The 16,442-nt window shown below is 36.9% G+C and overlaps 1 protein-coding gene across 2 annotated transcripts in view; it reads left to right on the top strand.

The window, feature by feature from the left end:
• The window catches only part of LOC100879514 (very long chain fatty acid elongase 7), a 67,869-nt gene that overhangs the window by 47,097 nt on the left and 4,330 nt on the right, over nucleotides 1–16,442 (top strand). For both annotated transcript variants that reach the window (XM_012298953.2, XM_012298949.2), the window contains 3 exons: nucleotides 5,124–5,314; nucleotides 15,529–15,666; nucleotides 15,727–15,969. In XM_012298953.2, the coding sequence (XP_012154343.1) occupies nucleotides 5,124–5,314; nucleotides 15,529–15,666; nucleotides 15,727–15,969 (572 nt within the window). The remainder of the gene's footprint in view (nucleotides 1–5,123; nucleotides 5,315–15,528; nucleotides 15,667–15,726; nucleotides 15,970–16,442) is intronic.

Genomic DNA, 16,442 nt, shown 5'->3' with positions numbered 1-16,442 from the left:
GTGTAGCATAATATCATAAGTACACATATGTTCATGTGGGTTTTTTCAATTATTTAACATGAAGACAATATCACATGTGTCATAATATGTATATACATATGTACAAGTGGGTCTTTTCAATTATTTAACATGAAGACAACATCATACGTGTCATAACATATATACACATATGTACAAATGTGTCTCTTCAATTATTTAACATGAAGACAACATCATATGTGTCACAACATATATACACATATGTACAAGTGGGTCTTTTCAATTATTGTTTAATATGAAGACAATATCATGTGTAGCATAATATCATATGTACACATATGTTCATGTGGGTTTTTTCAATTATTTAACACGAAGACAGTATCATTTTTTCAGAGTACATTCAAATATATCTCACCAGGCATAGAAAGCATAAGAGACAGTTAACCTAACAGTTAATCTAACTGCATAGAGTTAGGTCATACATCATATGATCATCAAAGTATAACTCTGCAAACATTCTCACCCAGCTACTTTAATGTAAATATAAATATTACATATACAATAAATATCTCATCAAATTTTATAATTTGGTTTTAAATTTACGAGTCTCCTATTATGTTGTGCTTCGAGCTGTGACAATTTTCTTCGAAGATACGAAAGTAAATTCAGTTGGTCTGATAAACACGAATATAGCTTTACTAGCAATTGAGTATCGAGAAATCGGAAAACCGAAAAACCAATAAGTGTAACGTGCTCGAGGTACGTGTATTCCGGAGAAAATTACCGAACAGTATTTGATCCAATCAGTCCGATCATTCAACCTCGTTTCGTTGTTAAAATTCTCAGCTCGGTTCAAAGTACACGTTGCATAAAAAACCTGCTGTTCGCAGTCGATTAAATCATTCGATGACGAAATAATTAATTTAAAGGAGGTGTCATCGACCTCTAGAAGTCGCAAGTTTTAACTTAAAAATTCTTCCCTTGAAATTTGAGTCTGTCGTAAAATTCGAAACCGACAGTAATTCATCCTATTGTTTGACAAACGCTGCTTTATACCGGATATTAATGTCACGAGTGAAAAAGCAAATTTTCAAATTTCCTGGATTCACAGGTCGCGATTGATTTCATTGTGGATATTTATATATTCATGATTGTATTGAAAATAGTGCTTTATGTTGGACATATGAGAACTCTATCGTACATGAAACGCTTCCGATTTCCAAAGTTTATCAATTTCGCTCATGTGTATGTATTAAAACTTCAAAGTTTTAACCTTTCCCTCGCTGATTTGTCAGTGCGTCAGCGTGAACGTAATGAATCAAATAATGGAAATTAAAATTTTATGCATCTTTGTATTCAGCTTGACTATGTAAATTACGATTTAAACTTCAAGTTGAACCTTATTAAAAATTCTAATATAGTGTGGGTCACGTGTGGATAATAAGTGTTTCGCATGTTGATTACGTGTGTGTCACGTGTTGACTGCGAATGTGTCTCATGTGAACTGCGAGTGCGTCACATGTGGGCAATGAGTGCGTCACATATTGACTGCGAATGCGTCTCATACGAACTGCGAATACGTCACATGTGGACAATGAGTGCGTCACATGTTGATTGCAAGTGCGTCACATATGGATTGAGAGTGCATCATATGTGGACTGCTAATGCGTCATATGTGGACTGCGAATACGTCACGTGTGGACAATGAGTGCGTCACATGTTGATTGCAAGTGCGTCTCATATGGATTGCAACTGCGTTACATATGGATTGAGAGTGCATCACATGTGGACTGCTAATGCGTCACATGTGGACTCTAAGTACGTCACATGTGGACTATGAGTGCGTCACATGAATGGATTGCGAGTGCATCACATATGGACCGAGAGTACGTCACATATGAACTGTAAGTGCATCACATGTGGACTGTGAGTGCGTCACATGTGGACTGCTAATGCGTCACATGTGGACTGCGAATACGTCACATGTGGACAATGAGTGCGTCACATGTTGATTGCAAGTGCGTCACATATGGATTGAGAGTGCATCATATGTGGACTGCTAATGCGTCACATGTGGATTGTGAGTGTGTCACGTGTCATACTTGTCAAACTTAATACCTTATCGAAGAGGTTACCACTATTAGGACAAAGTTTATCCTATGTGAGCTGTGAATGCACCTCGTCTGGACTGAGAGTGCGTCACATAGGGACTGCAAGTGTGTCATATGTGGACTAAGAGTGCATCACGTATGAACTGTGAATGCGTCATGTGGCAAACTTGTCACATCTAACCTAAGCTAATACCTTAAATTTCGAGTTGAAGCTTATTAAAAACTCTAATATATTTTTTCACATGTGGACTGAGAGTGCGTCACGTATGAATTGAGAGTGTGTCATGTGTGGACTAAGAGTGCGTCATATGTGGACTGCAAGTGCATCACCAGTCAGACTTGTCACATCTAACCTAACCTAATACCTTAAATTTCGAGTTGAATCTTATTAAAAATTCCAACACAGTTCCTCATATGTGAACAGAAAGTGTCACGTGTGGTCCTCGAGTACATCACGTGTGAACCACGACTGCGTCACGTGTCACTCAAACCTAACCTAATACCTTAACAAAACGATTAACCCTATCAGAACAAAGATATCCACACATCGATAGTCCAGAATCGGAATATTCATTAGTTGTTAATTATTATTGGGAAGTTTCCATCGGTGTATTGGAATAATTACCCTGTTTTCTTCTCCCCTCTCGTATTCGATACGCCACCCTTTCTCGACACGTTGGCCATTGTTCTACATCGTGGCCAATGTTCCTAATGACACCATTGTCGTCGAAATCTGGGTCAAAGAAAGTAAACAGTAAAGAGGGGTGATCGTAAAAGCATAATTGCACATTGTGCCAGAATCGTTTGTAATAGCGGCTAATTGCCGATTCGTTTTCAACGAAAACGACGAGTCTCGTTAACGCGCATCGATTTTCAATTGTTTTATTTGCAAAATTAAGTCTCCAGATTATTTCTTCGATAGGAGCTTTAATTAAGCGACGTATCGGGACTCGAAATTGAATCGCGCGAAAATTGATAACGTTAAGCGCTACGTTTCTATGGCAACTTTTGCGAAATACCACGTTTTCATCGTACGTACCCTTTCAATTTCAACCCCTGTTATTAGCAAAAATCAAAGCGGTAACCTCGCGGTCTCAATGGATCGTTACGTAGGCTTGAAATTAGTCTCGTGTTCAAAAGCCTGTAGAATTGAGAGTCCTTAAATTTTTATAACTTCTGTCTGACCTTTAGTGATCTTAGAAAAATAACTCTGGCACAAATCAATTCTCTTCTTTTCACTTCGGTGGCGTTCAGCCTTCATCAAAACTGTATTCTCTTTATTCCATGACATCAAAACTTTCACTAATTTAAACTTTCGATGTTCAAATATCTTTCACTCTGAAAATTACTTATATTTTTTATCACATTTCGCGAAGTATCATTTCTTGAATGAAATAGTCAACCATAACCTTGAAGTCTCTACGTCTCATCTCAGATTGAACGTATCAACTCAATAACCTAATCTAACCTAACGTAACCATCATCTGATGCAAAACTTACCCCAGAAAAATAAAAATATCCTCGAAAAAGATTCGATAGCGAATGGTTCGTGTTTGCAGTTAATTAAAAGCCTTCATGCAGCATAACTCGACGTCGAAATTCCGCGATTCGGTTAATTACCGAATGTTCAAGTCAGGATTCTTAACGACCAAGGAAATAGAAAGGCAAACAATTCCCTTCTCCTTTCTTCTTTCCCCATTTTTTTCCACAACTTTGTGCATCGTCATTACGGTACACTAAGCTTGGTCATGACAATTTTCCTGTCATTAAACGACAATAAAGTACAGCCTTCCCGGTTCGTTAACCTCTTTGCGATTATTTTTAGAATAAGAACAAAGTTATCAGGCAGTTTACTTTAACCCGTTAACCGAGTCACTTTTCAACCAGAAAAAGATCCCCTTGCTCGTTTAATAAAGAAGAGCTGATTTATCCCTACGTGTGATGCTGCTTTTTTATCAACTTCTTTTGGTATATGTACTTCTTGTGTTCTTTTGTGAACGAGGTAAAATGTAAAATTCAAATCAAAGTTTGACATTAAACCTGCTGGTGTGTGAGGACTTAATTTGAAATTAAAAATGAAGTTGAAAAATAAATAGACAACTACACATGCAATCATGTAAGTCATTAAACGTACCAGCATATGAGGACTTAATTTGAAATTAAAAATGAAGTTGAAAAATTAATAGACAACTACACATGCAATCATGTAAGTCACTAAACGTACCAGCATATGAGAACTTAATTTGAAATTGAAAATGAAGTTGAAAAATTAATAGACAACTACACATGCAATCATGTAAGTCACTAAACGTACCAGCATATGAGGACTTAATTTGAAATTAAAAATGAAGTTGAAAAATTAATAGACAGCTACACATGCAATCATGTAAGTCATTAAACGTACCAGCATATGAGGACTTAATTTGAAATTAAAAATGAAGTTGAAAAAAAAATAGACAACTACACATGCAATCATGTAAGTCATTAAACGTACCAGCATATGAGGACTTAATTTGAAATTAAAAATGAAGTTGAAAAATTAATAGACAACTACACATGCAATCATGTAAGTCATTAAACGTACCAGCATATGAGAACTTAATTTGAAATTGAAAATGAAGTTGAAAAATAAATAGACAACTACAAATACAATCATGTAAGTCACTAAACCTACTAGTGTAATGAGGACTTAATTTGAAATTAAAAATGAAGTTGAAAGACCTCCAGCAATTATAAAGTACAGACTGCGTATTAAAAGTTCTAGTAAGGTTTGTCATATGTGAAGATGGAGAACATCACATGTGGATACTGTAAGACAGAGATTAATCTTTCAGTTGCATCTTTAGCTTGTCAACGAAAAACAGTTCGATATTAATCGTCCCCAATTCCTTTCATCTATTTTCTCTATAAATAATCAATTTAACTAAATTTGTATCATAAGTCACATATGACAACTGATGTATTAAATTCACAAACGATTCAACTTTTCTAAACTGTTTTTTCCTTTTCTGACAAATTGTATTCTGATTGCAGATCCTCGGGTGAATACTTATATCATGATGGGCAGTCCATTTCCGACGATAGCGATATGCCTATTTTACGCTTATTTCAGCAAGGTTTTGGGACCGAGGCTAATGGAAAATAGAAAGCCTTTCAAACTTCGGAAGATCCTGATAGGGTACAACTTGTTTCAAACAATATTCTCCACATGGATCTTCTACGAGGTACGTTTTTCTTCATTTACCTGTAAATGACTCATCACTGAAAACAATCTACCTAAGATACGCGATTGAACGATAAACTATAGGTAATTACGTTTCCAAAACTTTGGCGATAAATATATGAGTCATGTTTTGCGTAAGTACAAGATTAACTAGTGTTCACATAATGGCGTCATTTCTTAATTTGAGTTTCATGATGGGAACCTTGGCCAATTAGTTCCCGCACAAAAATTTCACTTTCAAGGAAAATTGAATCATGCAAAATTATTACTAAACTGAAATACATTAAAAGCTAAATACGTTGATAGTAATCTGTGATTAGCTCTGACGCACCTGAGTCATAGTGCAAGTTTTAACGAAAGGGAACCTTTGAGCTCGTTGACTGCCACACTAAAGCAGTTTTCAATTGCATCCAGTAGTGTTTTAATTTTTAACACTAAACCTACCGGCGTATAATATGCACTTAATCTGAGTTGAAAAATGGAGTCAAAAAATAAATGAACAATCAACAAAACGTAAATTAGTGCACACTTTAATTCTTTATCTTGATGAAGATCAATACAGGTATTAGAAGAATCAATTCAACACATTGTGTCATTTATAACAAGGATCTTGTGGAACGGTCATTTGACCGGTTTGGTAGTTTCAGTGTTAATCAATTTTTTAAAATACTTTCACAATATCTTGTCACATTTATTTTCTATAGATCCATGTAATTAATGCGAGAATTTTCGATTAGGAAAGTGAATACATTTTTAATAATATATATGTTAAATCAGTATGGGCGACGTGGCAGTCAACCTGTGTTAGAGATACTTGATGTCCCAACGAATCATGTACCAAATCTCACTGTTATGGCTGTAATTATATCGTATGAAAAATTGTCTTGGATCATGCAAAATTATTGCCAAACTGAAATACATTGAAAACTAAATATAATAAAATACCGTGTTTGGTTTGCGTTTGGTATGACAGTAAAATAAGGAAGATATGAAGCATATGATCAATATGTACAGACCTAGGCAGAACCAAAGCAAACTATGAAAATACAAGATAACATATTAACATGTATTAATGTTATCTACACGTGTGTCATCTTAACCCCTTGCCTTACAATTTATTTGCCAAATGCGTCAGTCAAAACTAACTATTCATAGTTATAATATTAAAACAAACAAAGAAAATTAAAATATTTGGAGTATTTTCTATTCAGCGATCCTTGACTATACAAATTGTAGTTGGACCTAAATTTCAAGTTGAAGAGTATTCAAAATTTTGGAGAAGGTTATGTCACATTTGAGTTGTGAGTGTGTCACGTGTGAGACTCGTCAAAGTATGGCAAGGGGTTAATACCTAAATTATATCATTACAAATTTGAAAACCTTTTAATTCTACGGAAAACATAAAAAATGTTAAAGATGTATAGCGGTTCTGATGCGATGGGTGGGTCTAACTTAACCGTATTGCAAGGTCAAGTTTTGAAGTTGCTCGGCGAACAGAACCAGGCTGGACGTTCCAATTGGTCGCGGTGTCAGAGGGTCAAGAATGCGTATTCGATCAAATACCAACCGTATTTGGATTGCATTTAGTATGTTGTAGCTGCCACCGAGTACAGTTACCTCGCGAGACCAGTGCTCACGTAGCATTACGTCGTTACTTTCTACGCGGTTTTTCGTCGATCCAATTACGATTCGGCCATCGTTGAGAATCTGCATTCGTGGAGCTCGAATATTTACCTTCCCTTTGACAGACGATTCATTCCATTTCCGTGCGTTACATTCGCGTACGTATTGTTGGAAAATTGATCACAAGTGGGATGTTGCATGGAAGATGCAACTTTGTTGAACGATTCAATTTTGTCGATCGAAAATGCAACTTTGTTGAACAATCTGATTTTGTTGATCGAAGATGCAACTTTGTTGAACAATCTGATTTTGTTGATCGAAGATGCAACTTTGTTAAACAATCTGATTTTGTTGATCGAAGATGCAACTTTGTCGAACAGTCTGATTTTGTTGATCGAAGATGCAACTTTGTCGAACAATCTGATTTTGTTGATCGAAGATGCAACTTTGTTAAACAATCTGATTTTGTTGATCGAAGATGCAACTTTGTCGAACAGTCTGATTTTGTTGATCAAAGATGCAACTTTGTCGAACAATCTGATTTTGTTGATCGAAGATGCAACTTTGTCGAACAATTCAATTTTGTCGATCGAAGATACAACTTTGTCGAACGATTGAACTTTGTCGATCGAAGATGCAACTTTGTCGAACAATCTGATTTTGTTGATCGAAGATGCAACTTTGTCGAACAATTCAATTTTGTCGATCGAAGATACAACTTTGTCGAACGATTGAACTTTGTCGATCGAAGATGCAACTTTGTCGAACAATCTGATTTTGTTGATCGAAGATGCAACTTTGTCGAACAATTCAATTTTGTCGATCGAAGATACAACTTTGTCGAACGATTGAACTTTGTCGATCGAAGATGCAACTTTGTCGAACAATCTGATTTTGTTGATCGAAGATGCAACTTTGTCGAACAATTCAATTTTGTCGATCGAAGATACAACTTTGTCGAACGATTGAACTTTGTCGATCGAAGATGCAACTTTGTCGAACAATCTGATTTTGTTGATCGAAGATGCAACTTTGTCGAACAATTCAATTTTGTCGATCGAAGATACAACTTTGTCGAACGATTGAACTTTGTCGATCGAAGATGCAACTTTGTCGAACAATCTGATTTTGTTGATCGAAGATGCAACTTTGTCGAACAATTCAATTTTGTCGATCGAAGATACAACTTTGTCGAACGATTGAACTTTGTCGATCGAAGATGCAACTTTGTCGAACAATCTGATTTTGTTGATCGAAGATGCAACTTTGTCGAACAATTCAATTTTGTCGATCGAAGATACAACTTTGTCGAACGATTGAACTTTGTCGATCGAAGATGCAACTTTGTCGAACAATCTGATTTTGTTGATCGAAGATGCAACTTTGTCGAACAATTCAATTTTGTCGATCGAAGATACAACTTTGTCGAACGATTGAACTTTGTCGATCGAAGATGCAACTTTGTCGAACAATCTGATTTTGTTGATCGAAGATGCAACTTTGTCGAACAATTCAATTTTGTCGATCGAAGATACAACTTTGTCGAACGATTGAACTTTGTCGATCGAAGATGCAACTTTGTCGAACAATCTGATTTTGTTGATCGAAGATGCAACTTTGTCGAACAATTCAATTTTGTCGATCGAAGATACAACTTTGTCGAACGATTGAACTTTGTCGATCGAAGATGCAACTTTTTTGAACGATTCGATTTTGTAGTTACTTGTGCACAATTAATTGTACAGAGTTACTCAAATAATCATTAAATTGTAGGCATTTATTGGTTCTATATTATTTGTCCGACCCGTTATGTTTATAATTATTGAAGTGTGAATGGAGTGAATGGTTGCAAGTGATTAACTAAATATTCAAATAATGTTTCGTTAATGAATGATTTAATTAGTTAAAAGTACTACAAAATATAAATTTAAGTAAGAAATTTATTACTCTCATCTTTCCCTCATTAACCCTCTGCACGCAGTTGTTTCTTTTTAACAATTTGTGATTGCTTCCGTTTTTACCCCCGTTCCGTCGGAGTTACGATGCAGAGTTATTTAAAAACAGCTCTTCCAATTTCCTCGTTTTAATTACGAAGCTCCGAAGTTCGTCCGGAATCGGTAAACACAAAAGCGCGTTGATCACGCGAATGTGCTCTTATCAACGAAACCGGCATGTGCATTCGACTCTTATTTCCCGATCAATGACTCCGTGAAGTCGTACGATATTCTCGAGCGTAATGACTCACCGATAACATCGATTCCGATAACCTTGTCACATGGGCATTTTAATCGTGAACGAGCGTTTCGGTTTGTTGGTTAACCGCGTAAATATACTTCGAGTTGATAGACTGGCATTGAACGAGATGAAATGCATGCTGTTTCATTCGGATATTGGGCACTGTTCCAATTATGTTCGAATATACATTAACCCTTTGCATTTCTTTTCTTTTACCTACTTGTTTAATTACTGTCAAGAGACAACTAACAGACTGGTCTTATATGTACATACATGTATGTATATCTAACTTATATGTATAATATGTATATAATTTCTACATAATACACTCATACTAATAAGTATTGTTTCACCCAATTTATCAACCGATCAGTACTTAAAAAAGAATTTCCGTGTCAATCTAGACATCCCTGATTACATTGCAAACGATATTAAATTCTCGGATCGGACGTAAATTCTCAACAGGTCCATTCTGTTTGTCGAAGACAGAGGAGATTACACGAGGGACGCTCGTTCCGCAAGGAAAGTACATTTTTAGGGAAACGAGGAGCATATGGTATCGATCGAGTAACCATCGAACAATGTCGTGCTGTGTTTGCAAATTTCGTTTGAATTCTATTAGACTCGTTTACACGGCGAGCGGAAAGAATGTCGGATATGTCGCCTCGAGGTATCTAGCCTGCTTCATGAATAAGTCTGAGGATTCTTTATCGGGGAGGGCTTTCCAATCTCTATTATCGCCAGACCTTGCGAGCGATTATACGATAAATCGTTCGGGGAAGTCGGGTCTTCGATCGACGAAGTTGCATCTTTGATTGACAAATTTCGATCATTCGTTCGACAAAGTTGGATCGTTCGACAAAATTGCATCTTCGATCGACAAGGTTGAATCGTTCGACAAAGTTGCATCTTCGATCGACAAGGTTGAATCGTTCGACAAAGTTGCATCTTCAATCGACAAGGTTGAATTATTCAACAAAGTTGAATATCCCAACAATTCATATACAAGGTGTCTCATAAGTAGTGTAGTGTAGGTCCCTGAAATGGGAGGTAGTTGACGTGATTCCGAATAAGATTTCCCTTTGCAAAAATGGGGTTTGAAGCTTCGTTTTTGAATTATTAAGGAAAAACACGGACGCGTGGTAATTCAACGCATAGTAATGCAACGCGCGGTAATCCGACGCGTAGTAATCCAGCGTGGGGCTATCCAACGTGTAATAATTCAGCACGTGGATATTCAACGCGTGGTGGTCCAACGCGTAGTAATGCAACGCATGGTAATTCTAAGCGTAGTAATGCAACGCATGGTAATTCTAAGCGTAGTAATGCAACGCATGGTAATTCTGAGCGTACGAATCTAACGCATGGTAATCTAACGCGTAGTTAACCAACGCGTAGTAATGCAGCGTGTGGATATCCAACGCGTAGTGATCCAACGCGTGGATATTCAACGCGTGGTAGTCCAACGCGTAGTAATGCAACGCGTGGTAATTCTAAGCGTAGGAATCTAACGCGTGGTAATCTAACGCATAGTTAACCAACGCGTAGTAATCCAGCGTGTGGATATCCAACGCGTAGTGATCTAACGCGTGGATGTTCAACGCGTAGTAGTCCAACGCGTAGTAATGCAACGCGTAGTAATTCTAAGCGTAGGAATCTAACGCGTGGTAATCTAACGCGTAGTTAACCAACGCGTAGTAATCCAGCGCGTGGATATCCAACGCGTAGTGATCCAACGCGTGGTAGTCCAGCGCGTAGTAATGCAACGCGTGGTAATTCTAAGCGTAGGAATCTAACGCGTGGTAATCTAACGCGTAGTTAACCAACGCGTAGTAATCCAGCGTGTGGATATCCAACGCGTAGTAATCCAGCGTGTGGATATCCAACGCGTAGTGATCCAGCGCGTGGATATTCAACGCGTAGTAGTCCAACGCGTAGTAATGCAACGCGTGTTAATTCTAAGCGTAATAATCTAACGCGTAGTTAACCAACGCGTAGTAATCCAGCGTGTGAATATCCACCGCGTAGTGATTCACCGCTACGAGTACTTCCACAGAAGAGCTTGTATTCTAACGAAACAGTTCGACACAATAAACATCGACCACCCTGTATATTCCGGGTCCAATTTCGTGCAGGAAGCGCTCGTCCAGGTCGTTAGTTCTGGCGGTAAGAGTACGTAAGAACATCGATCGATTTTCATAGAAATTCTTCGAGATTGGCGTCTTTCACGGAGCCGAATAAGCAGTTTTAGGGTACGGGTCTAGGGTACCACGTTCGACGAATATCGGAAAAATTTTTCTCCTAGTCGGCCAGAAGAAGCTATTAGTAAGCCATGGAGGTTCAACTCGACCGTTCGATTATTTAGTCGCTTAATTAAATGAACGTCCTGAATGGGGACAAAATTATGATAATAATGCGGTGAAATTCGACAAGTTAACCCTTAACCTTTCCACCTCGAGAAACTTATATATTACAGATAAAATTCGACGATTATTAAAATAGCAGTTTTACATAATTTTTGTAGAATAAAAATGTAAAATTTTTTTTATATAAGTACATTCGTTTTGTACAATTATTAAACTCTCCAACGATTAATTTACTATTTTAAATAAATAAAAAATTGTAGCTCTGTCTACCTTTGTCAACATGTTTGTTACAAGTAGTTATTTTTATTTAATCAATTTCGAAGATATTTCCTCAAGTTACCATACGTTGACAATTTTATTGGGTTGCTTCCTGCTGTTTAGCCAATCTTATCTGTTATTTTCGAGACTTCGATGTCCCTATTATCTGTAACACCGAGGGATTCTTGTGGAAACTCGATATAAACACGTGCACGGATGACATGACAGTTAACGTGTTAATATCCTCTTCAGAGTACAAAAAAAAAGATCGATGAATTAGTTTCATCGGAAGCTGCGATGTACGGAAAATGGCGTCAAGTATCATATTAGTGCATATCAAACGTCGGTTATGAAAATAGGGTATCACTTGTGACTTATCGATTCAAAACTTCAAGTCTGACAGGTTACATTAAATTCAATTTACTGCGCTATAATTACCCACTTTTGTGTTATTAAATTGCATAAAATTTGTGTCAAATTGCTTTAATAAATTTGAATACGTTAAACTCTAATAACACATAATTAAGATACCATGTTAGCTATTTTACTAAAAAGTTTCATAGTTTTCTTTTAAGTTTCTTACTTTTCGTTATTATATTTGATATATTACGGTAAAGTATTAATTTAAAAGAAAGAAGAACACCAAGTTTTACAGTCGCGGAGTGCAACGGTACCAGATGTTACCACACGACTATTATCACCGTTATCACGTTTCTACTTACGTGAATCGTAAAATTTTTATCAATTTATAATTAATTTCACCGGGAACGGAAAATGTTATCTCGTACTAATCGATGATTACGTGTACCACGGATTTCGAAACAGCTGCTACGTTTTTCAGTATCTTCTATTCAATAACGATGCATTCTTATGAGCACTCGCGGTCAGATAAAATTAATCCTTGTACCTAATGAACGATTTAGCGGATCTATTTAGGAGCTTCCGTGACAATTTACAAAGTCAGAAACGTTAGCAGGTTCTAACCCTTTGTCATACATCGTGACATGCAATTTAAATATGGTCAATCTTTCTCATATGTATATTCCTGAATTTTTAGTTTAATAAATACAATCTAGGTTAATTATTATTTTTGTAGTTAAGGATCGTTGATCTGTATCTTAATTCTTTTTATTTCACATTAACAAACTACCAAACCGGTCAAATAACTCCACAAGTTTCTTACTATAAATTACACAATTTGTTAAAGTGATTCTCTTGAAATCTCAAGATAAAAAATCATTCATCATTTATTATTCTTCAACATGAAGAACTAACCCTTGCATTAATAGTACACATTTTAAGGTACACATTTTGTTAAAATACATTCCTTGAAATCAGAATTGATTTTCATTCAACATAATTAATGTTCATAATATTTGGACATGTTTAGTGATCATAATATTTCAACATGATTAGTGTTCATAACATTTGGACATGTTTAGTGTTCGTAATATTTTGAACATGTTTAGTCTTCATAATATTTCAACATAATTAGTGTTCATAATATTTGGACATGTTTAGTGTTCATAATATTTCAACATGATTAGTGTTCATAACATTTGGACATGTTTAGTGTTCGTAATATTTCAACATGATTAGTCTTCATAATATTTCAACATAATTAGTGTTCATAATATTTGGACATGTTTAGTGTTCATAATATTTCAACATGATTAGTGTTCATAACATTTGGACATGTTTAGTGTTCGTAATATTTCAACATGATTAGTGTTCATAATATTTGTACATGTTTAGTGTTCATAATATTTGGACATGTTTAGTGTTCATAATATTTGTACATGTTTAGTATTCATAATATTTGGACATGTTTAGTGTTCATAATATTTCAACATGATTAGTGTTCATAATATTTGGACATGTTTAGTGTTCATAATATTTCAACATGATTAGTCTTCATAATATTTCAACATAATTAGTGTTCATAATATTTGGACATGTTTAGTGTTCATAATATTTCAACATGATTAGTCTTCATAATATTTCAACATAATTAGTCTTCATAATATTTCAACATAATTAGTGTTCATAATATTTGGACATGTTTAGTGTTCATAATATTTCAACATGTTTAGTGTTCATAATATTTGGACATGTTTAGTGTTCATAATATTTCAACATGATTAGTGTTCATAACATTTGGACATGTTTAGTGTTCGTAATATTTCAACATGATTAGTCTTCATAATATTTCAACATAATTAGTGTTCATAATATTTGGACATGTTTAGTGTTCATAATATTTCAACATGATTAGTGTTCATAACATTTGGACATGTTTAGTGTTCGTAATATTTCAACATGATTAGTGTTCATAATATTTGTACATGTTTAGTGTTCATAATATTTGGACATGTTTAGTGTTCATAATATTTGAACATGTTTAGTGATCATAATATTTCAACATGATTAGTGTTCATAATATTTCGACATGTTAAGTGTTCATAATATATCGACATGTTTAGTGTTCATAACATTTCGACATGTTTAGTGTTCATAACATAGTTTGGTGCGTCTGACGCACATGTTAAACAGTACAAAGTATGAAGACATAGAAAAAAGAAGAAAGTAGACGCAGCTAAAAGATTCTCGAACCATCGATAACTCGAAGATACGGTGTAACCGCTTCAGCATTCCAGCAGCAGCAACCAACGTCGACCCATCAGCCTCATTACTTCCGGCTTTCAGACGAAAGGCACAATGGATTAGCGAGAAAACGGGGCGGAAAGTGGAGCAGCGTGGCTGGCGAAATTCTAATTAAGCGTTGATAAGCCGTTCGAAAATTGCTGCGGCTCACGTTATGTACGACAGCGTGTAACGCGAGATCTCACACTATGCGACCTTGACACACAACTCTCTCGGCCATACGTGCGTACTGTTCTCGTTAGCTGGCCAACCCACGCAATCACACTTGAGCTTTTCCGACTGCTTAACACGGTCAAGTTTAAATGGAATGTCGTCGTGTTACCGGCGTCGATGATACCAATCGGATGTCGTGCGTCACGCGATAACGGATAGCACGAGATCCCACCAAATGTTGGAGATTTTTCTTCCGCGATACGTCGATCGATCCGATTATGTTGGGTTAAAAACCTACCGCATAATTACGGCTCTTGAAATAAGTTTGATCGCGTTGCTCGGGCAACCGAGCGTTGGAAGATGTCGCGAACGTTCGAAACACGTCATTACCTTGCCTTTGTTCTCCCCGTTGTTTCGTTTTTAGCGGAGAACATTAGAATACGGTCTGAAACGTGTTAATCGTAGCCCAGTTTACCGGTGAATCGATCTGGACCGCTGTTTAGGGTCATGCTTAAGCAACCGACTGGCCTGGTTCTTTTCCGAAAAATTACAAACAAAAAGGAAGGAAAAACGAAACAGACTCACATATACACGGATGAAACGCGAAACAAACAGAGCGGTATTGTTCCGTAAATCTCGAAGGAGCGAGAGGGGGGTTGGCTTTTAGAATTTTAAATAGACCCGAAGTCATCTTGCGAGAGAAACGTAACGGTAGCCGAGGATTCTTTTGTTCCCCTCCCCCTTCACCCTCCTCGTCCAGCATCGCCAACCGGCTTCTTGATCGAACAAAGCGAGCGGGTACAGAGTTTCTCCGTGAAAAACGAGCGATCGCGCTTCTATACGCTGATTGTCGTTCTACCCCCGTTTGAATGCAACCCTTTTATTGTCCTCACTTTCCGGCATTTTCTTGTTTCAGTACTTGATGAGTGGCTGGGCGAAAGGATACAGCTTCCGGTGCCAACCGGTCGACTATTCGTACAGCCCGATAGCGCTACGAATGGTGAACACATGTTGGTGGTACTACATCAGTAAATTCACCGAGTTGTTCGATACCGTAAGTACACACTCGACTTTTTCGCCTAACGCGTAAATCATCCGATTAATTTTTTTCCAGCTCTTTTTCATACTGAGGAAGAAAACTCAACACGTGTCGACGCTGCACGTGATTCACCATGGAATAATGCCCTTCTCCGTTTGGCTGGGGGCAAAGTTCGCGCCAGGTGGCCACAGCACTTTCTTCGCCCTTCTGAACACTTTTGTTCACATCATTATGTACTTCTACTACATGGTGGCCGCGATGGGCCCGGAGTATCAAAAGTACATCTGGTGGAAGAAGTACCTGACTACCTTCCAAATGGTACATCGTCATCCTCTTAAGATAAACATGCTTCAGCACAGATATTAACCCCTTGCACTATGATGTTTCTGTCAAGTGCGTCAGTCAGAACTGACTAATTTCAGCCATAGCATGAAAACAGACACAGAAACTTGAAATGTTATGTGAATTTGGTATCATGCAGTCGTTGACTATGCAAATTATAGTTGGACTTGAACTCCGAATTGAAATGTATTCAAAATTCGAGTAAAATTGGTCATAACCGAAGTATGAGTGCGTCACGAGTCAGACTCGTCAAAATAGTGCAAGGGGTTAAGATAAACTTTAATACATGCTCAGCGCAGACTAACAATTTAAGCGTCACTTCGTATCCAGACCCTACTTGAACCTGAGTCTCTACCGTGATATACGTGTAGCTATGTACGATTTTGAAATATCTATCTAGACCTGTGTCCACAGGATTTGAAAACTTGTTAGTCACGCCAGATGTTCCA

Source organism: Megachile rotundata, chromosome 1 (genome assembly GCF_050947335.1).
Source record: "Megachile rotundata isolate GNS110a chromosome 1, iyMegRotu1, whole genome shotgun sequence".
NCBI lineage: Eukaryota > Metazoa > Arthropoda > Insecta > Hymenoptera > Megachilidae > Megachile > Megachile rotundata.
This window is presented reverse-complemented; position numbering and strand designations above follow the sequence as displayed.